The sequence below is a fragment of the Lagopus leucura genome, unplaced genomic scaffold (assembly GCF_019238085.1).
Source record: "Lagopus leucura isolate 7727_CA_CO unplaced genomic scaffold, USGS_WTPT01 Super-Scaffold_100001, whole genome shotgun sequence".
Lineage (NCBI taxonomy): Eukaryota > Metazoa > Chordata > Aves > Galliformes > Phasianidae > Lagopus > Lagopus leucura.
This window is the reverse complement of record NW_024962262.1, coordinates 98438720-98453881: the sequence shown is the minus strand read 5'-3', so window position 1 is coordinate 98453881 and position 15162 is coordinate 98438720. Positions and strand designations below refer to the sequence as shown.

The following is a 15162-nucleotide window of genomic DNA, read 5'->3' as shown; positions in this document are numbered from 1 at the left end:
AGAGGGTGGCTGCCATCCCCCTCAAAATCAAAAGGACATGCCAGAAGGGCTGGGAAACAACAGTCCAGATATAGGCAAAAGGAGAAAGGTGTTGGGGTATAATGCAGATCTGGACCCTATGCAAGTGTATGCTGTTTGACAAGGCTCCAACACCACTTTGAGAGGTTATACTCATACCAAATTCAGCTGTGCAGCTAGCGTCCTCAAGGCCTAAACAAACCCCAGGTCTCTACCCATGCTCTGTCACACCAGGCTTGCATGCCAGAGCCAGACTTCAGGACCCAAACAAGTCACAGGCCGTGATCCAGGAGCGTTCGGTTCTGCAGCATATAACCTGTAGCCAATCCTGTTGCATTAAAAACCTGCCTGCAGCATGTTGATTAATTTAAGTGCAGCCAGGATATCTCAGGCAAGTGGAAGCATTAGGTTAGAAATACAAGCAATAAATAAAGTTTCTTGCAGAAAGACTAAGATAGCTATGGGAGGACAAGTTAGGAGGATGAATCGTCTGGAGAAGAGGATGGGTGAGGAGGAAGCAGGCACCAGGAGGGTGTTGTACCTGGATGGATGGGTGGAACGGGCGCTTTCCCCGCAGCAGAGCTGACCACTTGGCCAGTAAGCCTGGCTGATCCTGAGAGCAGCAGAGAGGAAAACGAGAATCACACAGATCAGAGAGAAAGCATGTGGCAGGTCATTCATTCACCAAGAAAAGCTGCAAGTGTACTACAAGCCTCTTTGCTAAAGGAAAGAAATCTCCCCTGCCAGCATTACAGAGCTGACTGCTTGGCAATGTGGTTGGCCAGTGCTGTACTAGGAATTACTCTGGATGTTAACCTGCTCCTTACATCTTTATCGAAGCCTCCGCAGCCTTTGCACCAGAACTGCACAGATGGCAGCTACAAAAAAACCAATGGACCACAACTTGGAAGCTGTAAAAAAAGTGAGCTATTTAATTTGGTCTCTCTGAGTTTTATTTCAAGTTCTCTTAAAGATTTTGGCCTTCTGCCCCTGAGTTGCAGAAATAAAACAACACTGAGTATTAAAAACTTTGTTAAATTCCCCACATAGCCCTGTGTATCTAAAAGGAGGCTTGTATAGTTTCTCAACAAATCTACACTCTGCATCAAGTTAAATTAAATCCTTTTAACCAGAAACTGGAAGTTCTGAAAAGTCACCATAAATTTAATTTACAGAAAAAAAAAAAAAAAAAAGATGCTGCAAAATTAAACACAGAATTGTTAATATACTGACTTTCCCTTGAGACAAATCTCCTCTAGGGTGAGTTATCTCAACAACGATATTAAAGATTCTATTTTTTGTAAGCAGAACAGACCAAGTCAAAAACATTTTCTTATTAACCCATTCTTTGCTGCCCCATGCCTACAGCACAAAGTCAGCCAGCCCTCCAAGTGTGATTGCCATTGACTTATAGCACTGGGTTAAGTAACAAATCTGCCATTTTTTAAGAAAATATGTTTCAGGAATTTCTTTTAAGCTGAGGGTGTTCAGACCAGGCTACAGTATGCCATTCTGATTCTACCGATCAGAATAGGTTGCCTTGTTTTTGTTCTGTTTTGTTTTCCAGAACAGCCATTTTACCTTGGCCCTGGTTTTGTCAGTCCTCGTAAGCCACATCTGCCAATGTAAATCTGAATGTGTTTATCCGCAGAGCAACAGCCAATTTTCAGCCTGGATGACCCTATGCTGCCTCCACCCCCATGCCCGTCAAGCAGCTTCATACCCAGAATTCTTCCCTCTCAATCGTAGACAGCTACAAAAGTTGCCTTATGCTTTCACACAATGTGCATTTATCCATAAGAGGCTGCATTTTAGTGTATGGGTTGACATAACTAGAGTATGCAATCTACTTCAGATGAGAAGGATCATTTTCATCTGAAGTTGCCATTGCTATCAGTTATTACTTATACCCTTATAGTCATTATTGCTGTGTTAAACAGTCAAAGAAAACAATCAGTCTCCTGTCACGTCTGGGACAGGACACTGTTGTTTTGGTATCTGATGGTCTAAAATGACTTCTCCCACTAATAAGCATGTTTCTTTCCAGGAAAAAGAAGTTCTAATTCATGACCAAGAAAAAAACAATATATTTTTCTGAAGAAGCGTTTTATGTTCACAGCAGAAGAAAGCATTCTGAAGTTTTTTTTAGTGAGTTGACAGGTTTTTCACCTGTGAAAAATACGAGTCATAGCTCATAGAGGCATGGGCATTTTTTCCTTTTAATGTTACTGCAGTACTTTTTTTTTCTCCTGTCTTTTGGCTTCTGTGTGCAGATTGACAGCTCTGGCAACAGCGTCTCTTTGTAAAAGCAGCAGCTGTAAAAAGAGACTCTGCCTCATTTACCCATCCCTCTCTGATACACCTCCAGTGTTAAGATGCCCACAAGTACGTTCTTATGACTCAGCCAGTCCCCACACTGAAATGTCAGCATATCTTCCGTGGTGTTTTACTTGGAGGTACCTGTCCATACACTTGCAGAATGGAAAATCACTGACTGATTGCCATACAAACTACAGACACTACACTAGATCTCTTGTCCATACCTTAATATTCTCATTGTGAATGCCAGAGTTGGAGATAGCCTGGAATCGTGTGGCCTTATAGCTGATTTCTGTGGTCAGTTGCTGGATGATTTTCTGCACCTCCTCCACCGTTTTGGAGACCAGATAATGGCGTGGCTCCACCTGTCAGTTCCAAGAAAGACACTTCATATTAGAGATAACTGCAGTCTTTGTCTCCAGTGGTAAGAACAATCAGTTTGGTGAACCCTGAAACATATGTGCCTATGCTGCAATGGGAATAAATCTTGTTCCTTTTAGATTACAGTCAACTTACCATGAGACAGAGCTCTTTCTGATGAACACTGAAAGGCAAAATTCAAGACTATAAAGGATTATTTGATATTTTTACGCCATAGCAGTGAATGGAAGAGAAGGATTTAATTACATGGATGAATTTGCTAACAATTAACTGCAGCCTTGTTTTTCACCCATTTTGATCCAGGACAGCCAGTTATTCCCCTTGCAGAGCCACTCTGAGTCGGATTACTTTTTGCTCCAAGAGCTGGCAAGACTACAAGAATAACAGATAACTCATGCATTAATCAGACTGCAACTATATGTGGCAACAGTGTAGTACAGTGAAAATATCCATACTATCTTCATATCTTAATACAGGGTCCCTGCTTAGACGGTGACAAGGTATCTTGCCAAAGATGTTCCCGTTGAGGGCTGGGAGTGTGTGTGACCTGGTAGATGGTCCTTCAATTCAAGCAGCATTAGTGCAATTATTTATAAAAAAAAAAATATTTCAGTGGAAGGTCTGAAGCGAAGAATGGATAACTGCTTGCCTAGGATCAGTTATCCAAGGAAGAGCAATTGGAAAGTTGGAATAAACTCCTCTCCTTTCTCAGCCAACAAAAACGGTTGTTGGGATTGTTCAGTCTGGAGGAGGCTCAGTGAAGACCTTATTGCTCTCTACAACTGACTGAAAGAAGGTTGTGAAGAGGTGGGGTCAGCCCCATATCCCCACGTAACTAGCAATAGAGGGAATGGCCTCAAGTTGTGACAGGGGAGGTTCAGGTTGCAGGTTAGGAGCAGTTTCTTCTCTGAAAGGTTGATCAGGTGCTGGAATGGACTGCCCAGGGATGTGGTGGAGTCACCTACCCTGGAGATGTTCAAGAAGCACTTAGATGTTGTACTAAGGAACATGGTTTAGTAGGGAAATATTGGTGGTAGGAGGATGGTTGGATAAGATGATCTTGGTGGTCTTCTCCAATTTTGGTGATTCTATGATAGGTAACAGTATTTTTACTAAGCCTTTACAGTATTTACAAGGGGCAAACACGTCGAGAGAGTGGTATTATATTCCCTTGGCCAGACTCTCATCTACCTTTGGCATCCTGATTTTTTGCTATGGTAACAACACATAGTCCCTTACGTGTGTATCTAATACAGACGTAATACACGTATCCACCTGTAGCTATAGCTACTTTCTTTCACTAGTCCAGATGAATGCCTTAGTTCTTAGAGCAGTCCAATGAACTTGACTTGCTCAACAAGACACATAAAGGCTCCTTCAACAAGTAAATGTTATGAGTGACAGTGAGTTATCCTCCCCTAAGAGCTTTCAGAGTCTACAAATAAACTGTTTAAAGTGTATCATCACCGTTGGTTGGCTCAAGCTGAGCTCCAGGACTGCCCCTTGTACTCCTTCCTCATGCTGTGTTCTCTTTGAGTGCTACCTGTCAGAAACACCTCCTTCTCTTTCTGGCATCCTGGAAGAATCCATCCAACCTAGCATGGCCTTATTTAATTGCACCTTCATTGCCTACTTGCTGAACTTCAACTGTTGCCACAAAGTCTTAGGACAGTACAGACTCTAAAAACTTCAGGGAGGTACCACTAAACAACTCTGTCTGCATGTAGGTCCTCATCACTGAGGCAAGGATGGAAGAACAAATGACATGAGACATGTGTTACCCACAGCTAATTCCAAATACCTACCCAGTCTGCTACTGCAAAGTAGAACCTTCCTACAGAAGGGAAGCCATAAACATCAGAAGACAGAATATAAGCAAGTGAAACCAATTCCTGAAGGGCCAAGGCATTTATCTAATGTGTTTAGCACCAGCATGAACACATCGGGAAAGAAGTCAGAAACAGTTCTTCATCAGACAGCCATTTCTACCACCTATTGGTGTTTCCATTACCAAGTGTTGACTTCAGAAGTTTGCCAGAACAACAAGGTTGATTAAGGCTTCATTATGGAGGAAAGAAAAAGGACTAGGATTGACTGGAAGTTGTGAAGAATGTTTTAGTTTGCTTTCAATTTCCCAATCACCTGCACTAAGTATGCACTCGCATATTTCCTTTACTGGATGAGTGGGTTAAGGAAGAAGTCATTGGTATCAGAGATTCATTGCTACAGGAAGAAACTAGTAACAGTAAGCCATCAGAGCTGGAAGGCTGCTAGAAAACAAATTTTCAGTTAAAAAGGAAAACATTTGCTTCTATGAGCCTCAGAACAAGGCTCTACTTCTGTTCTGTACACATGGCAGCTGTACGAGCATCTCCCTTGTGCACGGCTTCCCTCCGTTCCTTCTTTTATAGCTCTACAAGTCCTTAGAGAATGGTTCACTGTTATAGCTCACTGAATAGATTCTGATGGAATGCTCTTCCAATGCAAAACACTGAATAGGTGAAAATGGAAGCTCTCAAAGGCATTTGATTACTTGTCACCAAAATATTTCCATAGAAAAAAAACGAACATTTGTTACCAGCCCTTTGATGGTATTAGAATATTTCATCCTTTTCTGAAAGTAGGACTTACAGCTTTCCACTTGGAAATCATTTTTCATTTCAGTGTCTTGCATTTTGTAATGGAAAACAGACAATCAGATAGAAGTTAGCTAAGCATCATGATGAAGCACAAGCTTTAAAAAAACAATATATTACAGCTCATTTAGAATCCCTTTTCATAGAATGTACAGTTTTATTGATTATTTTTATTGTTTTACTTCATTTCATACTGGAGAAAAATATCACAGTGCAGGAATAACTCTACGAAATAGAAAATGTATCTCCAACCTGCCTGTACTGAGACATGCTATTCAGTTGTGTGAAGTATCCTCAGCTGAGGTGACAGAAAATGGGAGAATTCAAGCTGTTTTCACCTCCCCCCAATTCCTGCATGCATCATTTTAAGAATCAGCCCCTGCTGTTGTGGCTTTGGTCTTGTATCTGTCAATCCAAGACCACTGGACAAGGAAAGAGGTGAGGGCTTCTCGCTAGATTAAGTGCTAGTGATCAGAGCTCATCTCACATCTGGAATTGTGAGAGTGGGAACAAAAACTCAGGAAATATGAAGATATAGAAGAGAACATGCAACTCAGAAAACAAGGCTACCGGCCAAGATCCCTGATAACATTCTGCAACAGAAACCTAGAAATCTCATTAGAAATACAGTTCTCATAAAACTTCACCCAGTCATGTCTCAAAAAACGAAGACAGAAGGCAAGCAACTAACTGTCAAGTTTGGCACCCTTCTGAATCAACACCTAGTGTGGGAGACAGAAAATCTGGACAGATAAAGCCTTACCTTGCTCTGGATGTAGATTTCTACTTCTTCATCTGTGAATGGTTTCATGGCAAGATGGTCGTCACTGTTCTCTAAAGTGTGAATTCACTCTTCACTTTTGTTCGCCTGCATCTGGAAACAGGAGGGACACTCAGAGAGAGCTGCTCAGAGCCACCTAATTCCTCTGTGCATGAAGAAATGGAGAGAGAAGCAAGAAAATATGCCTTTTTTTTCCCCCCCCTCTGGCCTGAATAGCCCAACTTCTTAGGAAAATTAGCTCCAGTTATTATTTTCTAAACTTGACCATTATTATTTTTGCTATGATTACTCTTAAATGGTACGTCTTGCATGCAGGCACACCCACAAATGTCCCAGTTACTGCTTTGTCTCGGCAGATCCTTTCAGGTTGCACTGCAGACCGAGTAGGTTCATGCACAGCATTATCATTCTGTGCACCACAAGTACTTCCCTGCCTCTCTAGCCCTTCATTAAACCATTTGTCAAACACTGCCAGTTATCCTTTGTTGACTTCAATCCACACATTTTCCATTGGAAACGGTGTGGGTGTTTTTACACTCTGATCATTCATTTGGGTTGCAGGCTTCAGTCTCGGTTCCTCTCTCCTTATATCTCCTGCCTCTCTCCAGCTGTATTGACAGTAAATATCCTGCTGCCCGTCCCCTCCTGGTTGCTTGCTTTGCTTTCTTTACAGTAAACAGGCAGAACACTCTCTCCCACTTTCTGACAGCAGCTCAGCTAACAACCCTGCATGGATAAATCAGTGAGAAAAACAATTGATCAGGATTTATTGATCCAGTGAGGGTTGCTGGCTTTTAAAAAAAAGGGTTACATCAGCACATGGAAAGGAATGATGGAGTATATGGATGAGATCCAATGCTGCTTCCTTACCAGGGAAGGCACGCTTTACTTTATTTCCCTCGCAAATTGAACTTTGACATCCCTTGGCTGACATTATCATCACAGCAGCTAGCAAATAGCAGCACATCCATAGGCACTGGGTGCTATCTCAGAATCCCAGAGCAGGCTCTTTCGTTGCTGTGTATCTTTTGTGATCATCATTTCTTATTAAGAGCTGAATGCTAAGTACATTAATGGAGAACCAATACCTGAGGACATCCAATCTCCCAGAATTTACAAATCAAATTTCCCTCCGCGCCTCCCCGGCACCAAAGCTGCCTTTCTCTTTTTGCCAAGAGACTTGGGGAATATTCAAAAAGACATATAGAATCACAGGATGGCTTGGGTTGGAAAGGACCCCAAAAATTAACAAGTTCCAACCCCCTTGTCACAGGGCTAGAGCACCAGCCTCCAGATCTGGTACTAGGCCAGGTTGCCCAGGGCTCCCAAACCTGTCTCCTTGGGAGATGGAGCCCTCTATTTTCAGGAATCCTACCTCATCATTTCTAGCTTCAAGACTTACTGGATGTCTTCCACCTGAGGGGCCATTGGTGTGAGAGCCCTGCTAGGAAGATCAGAGAAAAGACAGGATCCAAAACAAGTAGGCTGTGTTAGATGGAATTAGTTCAAACAGTGTGCAAAGGAGGAAAATGAGCTTTACAAATGGTCAGATTTATCTAAAAATATGTCAGTAATACATTAACTCCCTCGTGCCCCCTCAGGTGCTGTATGCACAAAGATAACTTCCATAGCAGTACCATACATTACTTCAATATCCAGAACATCAGGTATGTATTAGGAAGCAAGGAGCCAGTCTCACTTCCTTGTACCTATTAGGTCTCTCCTTGTGACAGCTGTCTGGAGTCACAGGTGCTGGCAGATACACAAAAAGCATGGGTTTGGTCATTTTTCTTGTATACAATAAAACACTTCAAGTTTATCATCACTTTCCATTGTAAGCACTTCTCCAAGAGGGTCTAGACATCCCCAGCTCCCTCTCCCTATAGAGAAGAATATGGCATGAGGATGTCCCTCAGGAGGTCTTCACTTATACATAGCTAGCTGACCACTGACAGTCCCCCAGTTTCTGCTTGATGAGCATCCATTGGTTTATCCAGCTGTTCACCTGCATTTCCGATCCAGGCTTCAATATCTTCAGTCATAGTTCCCTGCTGATCTATGTAAATTATTTTGAATTTATTCAGCTGTATTACACACTCCCCCTTTGTTTTATTTCAGTGCCCACGTAGCACCTTCTAACAGCATTCGCTGTGGCCAGTTTCCTCCGTACCTCTTTTGTTTTGTACCTGTAACCTCAGTTGCTTATTGATATGCTTCTAAGAGTATTTAAGGATTTCCTAAGATCTCCAACTTTATTGATCCTGTGATAGGTCATCTCTGTTTGGGCCTTTAGCAACATTCAGAACTGGATATGATTGTGGTTCTGGGAAGCCCACACAATAGTATTTGGTGAATATATACCTTGAGTTGTATTGGATTGGTTCTTGTATCTTCTGAAGCTGACAATTACGGATAATTTCTATGCTTGTCTGGCTTTCCTTCCTTCACTCTTTAGTTCTATGAAGATGACAAATATATTTCAAGCATGCAGTCAAAAAGCATTTGAACCATGAAGTGCACAACAACAAAAAAATCACGAGCATCGTGTAAATAAGAACAGTAGTATTAGCTGTACAAGAAAGTCCAATATTGTGGTATTTTCTGTTTTGAAGCTATCTGGAACAGCTACTCATATGGAACAGTAGGCACGCATTAGAAAGCCTCTACTAAATCACACAAATGAGTTAGCCCAGTGTACTGCTTGTGACTCACAGATGATCTGCAGTGGTAACAAATAAGCCCCATTGAAGATGATGCTGCCTTTCAGATGAAATACGCCACTTAATTTGCAGTTGCTAATGATGACCCATCACTTCTTGCTCTAATTACCAGAGGCATTAAGTCTGCTGCCAAAGTGTGTACTTGGGTCAGGAGAGGCTACCAAAACAAATCATCCCTGTAGATTTAATAATCTCTGACAGTCCTCTTGCCTTCTTAAACTGTTGCCCTGTTTCTCCCCATTAGTGGACTAAGTGACTGTACAAAATGATAACTGTAGCTTGAATCCCCTATATTTATGCTGTAACAGTCTTTAGCAGCAATGGCTCAGTATTACTCAGTCTCCATTCAGAGGATACTAGCATAACATAACCAGACTTTTTAGGGGCACAAGATCTGTGTGTTGATTTGTTTGGTTTTCTTTGTTGGTTTTTTTTTTTTTTTCCCACTTTGTCTTTCAACAGAGAGATATGAACAAAAGGGAGGCTTCAATGACAAAAGCCTGGGATGGGTTACAGGGAAAAGAAAGTGTTGCTAATTCACTCTGACAGCATGAGAATCATGTATGGATGCCAAATTGAAATGCTTCTCTGCTCATTCCCACCCCTCACTGATCAATACTTGGCAAGCTCCAAATGCTTCTATTGCTTGGTCTCACTGCCGTGCATTCTTACATCAGCCCTGGACCTGTACTACATGCACATGAAGCAAGCTAAAGGCTATATCCTTTCTACTCTAAGCACAGCACTGGATCGGGTGTAGCTTGATGTCTTTTCTCCACTTGTGACCAGACTGGACATGTCAGAAAAAGGCAACTAGACTTCGCCAGAAAATAGTTCCCTCACCAATTTGCAACCTGAATCTTTTCAGGCTTCGGAGTAGTATTTCTAAAGAAAGTGATCATCCCAGGAGAACCAGTTGAGGATGCAGAAAATGCTGAAAATTACTGAGATTGTGAAGCAGTTGCCCTCCACTGACCATCCCCAACCAGCAAATTCATGCAAATGCATTCTGTTTTGCAGCTGTTAAGCAGCAAGTCACAGGGTAACGAACACAGAACGTACAGCTTGATTTCTAGTGTTGCTAAGATTACCAGCATCTGGTGCGGTGAGTTGTGTAGAGAGCCTGGAAATCTCCAAGTTCGTAATGGTCAGCTGAAGGGGCAGCGTGGGAGACAGGTTGCACCAGCTCTGAGGTTCCCAGGACAGTTCTGACTGAGACACAGGCAAGAAAAGGCACCGTTTGACTTCTTAGTCCATGCATTGCCCTCTGGAAATTCATTGAAGTAGTCAAATTTGGTGCACTGAGATTTAAACAAAATATGTCAGCAGACCATTTCCAAGTGTCTATAAAGGATATTTTTCCTCCATGACTGTTTTATCCACCACTAAACTACAGGGACTGATCTCATTTCAATCGGCAGGTCCCACCATCCTGAGAAGCTACTTGCAGCGAACATTCATACAGACAGGGGCCTTCCAGCACTTTTATTTATATGCCTTGGTGAATGGCCTGAATGCCAGGAAGAAAATATAAAACACTGAGGAACTCTCACTGATTTCACATGGTTGGAAGAGCTGCATCTGGAGGAAACGCGATGTTTGGCAGAGCACAGTGTGACTGGAAAAGCATTTAGCACTAGAAGTCACGGCAGGTGAGAAAAAGCTGCTGCACATTTGGGCTCAGCATGGGTTTGCTCAGCTCCTGGTAGACTGATTACTTTCAACTGTCAGGAAAAATACTTTAAATATAGAGGCACAGTAACTCCAGGACTAAGACCACAGCCAACCTTCAAAAGAGCCAGGAGAAGAAGCATGCTTACTGCAATGGCTGGTCTATGTGGGGCAGAATCAGATTGTGCCACAGCACTTCTAGGAGTTGATAAATTTCTGTGGCTGCCTTCCAGAGCACAAATAACGTCCACTTTTATTATTTTTTACACTTTGCTGTTGTGTCCAAATTGACCTGATTCCTAACTTATTGCTCGAGTCTATGGTAGTTTGAAGCAAATTGAATAAATCACTAGTGCTAAGTAAGAGTAGTCACTGCAATGCAAACTCACTTGGAAATGAGGGAGTCGAGCTGGCATTCCTGCTTATGTGCTTCATCCAGAAACTGACTGTTCAAAAAACGTGCTCGCTGGAGCCAGTACTAGAAACTAGGCTTCATATCTCACAGGAAGTGACAGCTCCGTGGCCAGTAGGTCTATTGCTTTCTGTAGGTGAAAATGTAATCATTTTAGAACAAAGAAGGAAGTGGGTGAGAAGGGTCCCAGTCTGAGAGCCGGATCCTTGGGAGCTACTTAGAATAGAATTATAGAATCATTAAGGTTGGAAACACCTCTAAGATCATCAGTCCAACCATCAACCCATCCTTACCATGTCAATTTAGCTGCATCCCCGAGTGCCGCATCTTCATGTTTCTTGAGCACCCCCAGGGACAGTGACTACATCACCTCCCTGGGCAGCTGTGCCACCGCCTCACCACTCTGTCTGAGAAGACATTTTTTCTACCATCCAACCTAAACCTCCCCTGGCGCAGCTTGAGGCCATTCCCTCTTGTCCTGTTGCTGTTACCTGGGAGAAGAGGCTGAACTCCACCTCACTACAACCTCTTTTAAGGGAGTTATAGAGAGTGATCAGGTCTCCCCTGAGCCTCCTCTTCTCCAGACTGAACAATCTCAGTTCCCTCAGGTGCTCCCTGTAACACTGACACTCCAGACCGTTCACAGCTTTGTTGCCCTTCTTTTGGATATTTCTGGGAGCTAGGAGATGTAATTGTATGGGAGGGAGAAACTCACATGGAAAACAAAACAAGAGTAAAGGGGGCTGGACTTCAACACTCACCGTTAAACTGAAGGACATCAAATCATCTGTGGTTTTATGCAGTCTTTGTTGGCAGTGTAATCTACAGTAAAAGAAGCTGTTTGATCACACTTCTCAGCTTGTGTCACACCATGTACAGCTAATAAATACCAAACATAAAACCAACAAGCGTCCCCCAAGATATGTTAACTTGACTGCTGTGCTGCATTCTGAGGGAGATTTTGTCAGTATACCTTTAGGAATGACCAGAAACAAGCACAGACAACTTGCATGTTTTGGATGGGATGAAGGGAGAGAAGGGGAGGATCAGTAAGAGACTCTGTAGTGTGAGGTCCTTGAAGAAAACAGCTGCAGAGAAAACAATAAAACAGACAAGAGAGCACCATCAGAAGGGCAAAAAGAAATCCACTTTATTAGAAGGATACTACATGTACCACAAAGCAGGTCAAGAGATTCAGCAGACAAGCTGCAGTGAGAACTCACCCTTGTCTGAAAGAGTATCTCAGCAGAGGTTTCAGTTGGGTCTGCTCAGAGAACTTCTAGACAAGGGAGATCATGACCTGCATTGCTACACGCTCCAGCTCCAGTTACTGGAGTTACAGCTAACAGCCTCCAGCCTAAGCTGTGTCTGGCGAATAGACATTATTCTTGCAGTTGGCAACTTCTAAAAATGTGTCATCAGGAGCTGGCAGCAAAAGGAGGAATGCGATTGCATTTTCTAAGCAAACTTCCTCCTCTACCTGAGACCATAAAGCTATACAGCCTTAAGCGAATCCCTCCTGTCAGCTGCCCAGCCCTTTCCACTTTATTGGCTGCTTTGTGCAGTCAAAGCCAAACCGCCCAAGGGAAAGGGGTCAATCATTTGGGCTGCATCTGTTCCAGGCTGTGGCATGGCGCAGGGTAGATATTTAGGGCTGGAACTAGTTAAATGCAAATTCAGAGCGTGGAAAGCAGGACTAGGGGAGGAGAAACTATGCTGGAATAAAAGCACTGGGAATGTGCAGAGGAAGCTGCTTGACTAGTTAGACCCAGGAGCAAGTGTATCTCTGCTCCTCGGGCTTTTCCTGGAGGGAAGAGAAGGTATTACACACACGTGTGTGTGGGAAGGTGAAGTTTAGGAAGGAAAACAAGATAAATAAAACTATCAGTTGTCTGGGAAGACAGGGAAAGGCTGCTTCTTCACCATGCTGAGTTTGGGTCGGAAGGGAAGAGGAAGCAGAGAAGCGTTTATGGAAGCACAGAGCCATTCCATCTCTGATAGCAGGAACTGGACAAGAGAGATCTCATTCTAAAAGGTTCAGAGAACGCCTACTGCTTTCACCACTCTATCAAACAACACCAAATGCCATCAGCTGTAATCCAAAGTTTAAGGATGTAAGAGCCCCTCAGTTCAACCCTCAGAAAAGGCCACAGTGCAAACACTTGATCCTACTCTTGTGCATATTTTTTCTAAAAGCCACATTATCCCAATGGTTTACCCTTCTATATGTCACACAAGGATTAGAGCATTCAAATTTCAAGTCCTAGGAATTCTCAATTCCTCTGTAACATCCTTATGCCAATTTCAGTAGGGATGCCCAAAATCCCTCCTGATTAGGGATCATTAGTAAATACTGATTGAACATAAGCCATGGTCCATCCAGAGAGACCTACACAGGCTCAATCAGTGGGCCCAGCTGAACCCCAAGAGGTTCAACAAATCCAAGTGCAAGGTCTTGCACCTGCAGTATTGCATCCAGATGTGGAGTCCTCAGTACAAGAGAGACACAGACCTGTTGGAGTATGCCCAGAGGAAGGTCACAAAAATGATTCAAGGGATGGGACACCACTCCTATGAGGACAAGCTGAGAGAGCTGGGTCTGTTCAGCCTGGAGAAGAGAAGGCTCTAGGGAAACCTGAGAGCAGCCTTTCAGTACCTAAAGGAGGCTATAAGAAAGAAGAGGATGGAGTCTTTAGCAGGCTCTTTGATGATAGAACAAGGGGAAATGCTTTCAACAGATGAGATTTAGACTGGAAGAAGTGTTTTACAATAACAGTAGTAAAGCACTAGAATAGGTTGCCCAGAGAGGTGGTGAATGCCCCATGGTTACAGACATTGGGCTAAATGGAGCTCTATAGCAACCTGGCCTAGTTGTAGATGTCCCTGTTCATTACAGTAAAATTGGATGAGGTGACCATTAAAGGTCCCTTTCAACTCAAACGATTTTATGTTCCAGGATAAGTACATTAGCTCAAATTTTAGATGGGACTGGGGTCAGAGAGTTGAAGAAAGCAGCAAATTTGGTCAGAAAACCGACTTACCCAAAGCTGGTATTTCAGCTGCAGTGCTCGAAAGCTCTGTTCTATTCACCACACTGGTAATGCGTGCTGGCAGGACTTGCAGAAAGTTCTGAGTGTTTTTCTCCACTTCCTTTAAAAAGCTATTTATCAAACATTTCAAAGTGAATACCAGGTAGACCAGAAAGAGTATTTGACACAAACAGAACAAGGCCTGGGTAAGTGCACACATGACTGCAGCTATTGAAGAACGAACAAACAAAAGGTACCCACCACAAATATATCCATGGGCCAGGACATTTGACAAGTGGTGAGGTGCCTTGATACAAGTTCAGAATTGGAGGAAAAGCCGAGTACATGAAATACAAGGAGACTATTATAGGAAAATAAAGGTGACTGCAGAGCAGAAACCAGCACGGTGAAAAGTACACCTAGAGCTGCATGCTCAGGCTGGCAGGGCAGGTCTTCATGAAGGACAATTCAGGCATGCAGAAGAAACGAGCCCATTGCCTTTTTGTCACACAAGAGAGCACTGTGCTGGCCCTGACTTGGCTCCCCAGCATAACTGGAGGCAGAATACTTACTTTCTTTAACAGATTCTACTTTTACTTGAACTCAGAGTTGAGAACATCAAGATTATAGTTAGGAAAGAGGGACAAACTATCAGCTGTGCTACGATCTGTGCAGAAGGAGAACCTACTATCTGGTACACCCACCAAGCAAAACTGAGGTAAAGGAGTCCTACCAAACCAAAGTGCTACTAAAAGCATTATGAGGTGACAAATTCTCACGGGAGATCATGGAAGAAGTAGTGCTTGGTCAAGAAGCATTGCCCTAAGCTGAACAACTTTCTTTATCAGTAGTTTTGTGCAAGCAAGAACACCTATACACTTCTTATGCTTGTTCCTCTGCTTATGTTAGGTAAACCCACAGGATAGCTCCATCACGACATAACAAAGATGTCATTTTGCACTGTCACAGCTAAAAGATAACTTAAGGATCATGAGTCAGGCTATGCTGATACTGCAGGATGCTGACTCTAGGAGCTACTTAAGAACACGCTTAAATAACAAAAATAAACATTAGAACAGCCCAGCACTGAAATCTGGTCTATGGCTCAATCCATAGCTGAACCAAAATAAAGCTGAACTAGATTTTAAATGGTTTCTAAACTTGCAAACTTCCAAGAAAACCCATCTGCATGGAT

At 42.9% G+C, this 15162-nt stretch overlaps 1 protein-coding gene across 5 annotated transcripts in view; it reads right to left on the bottom strand.

Annotated features, from left to right (window-relative positions):
• The window catches only part of MAB21L3 (mab-21 like 3), a 40955-nt gene extending 26629 nt beyond the window's left edge, over positions 1–14326 (bottom strand). For 2 of the 5 annotated variants that reach the window (XM_042867805.1, XM_042867801.1), the window contains exons 1-8: positions 13980–14326; positions 10916–11068; positions 9947–10067; positions 8497–8592; positions 7511–7887; positions 6118–6228; positions 2562–2702; positions 560–631 (exon numbers count right to left, since the gene is read on the bottom strand). In XM_042867805.1, the coding sequence (XP_042723739.1) occupies positions 560–631; positions 2562–2702; positions 6118–6165 (261 nt within the window). In that variant the 5' untranslated portion in view covers positions 6166–6228; positions 7511–7887; positions 8497–8592; ... (1 more) ...; positions 10916–11068; positions 13980–14326. The other 3 variants (XM_042867802.1, XM_042867804.1, XM_042867803.1) reach the window with 3 other exon arrangements.
• Between the last annotated feature and the right edge of the window lie 836 nt (positions 14327–15162).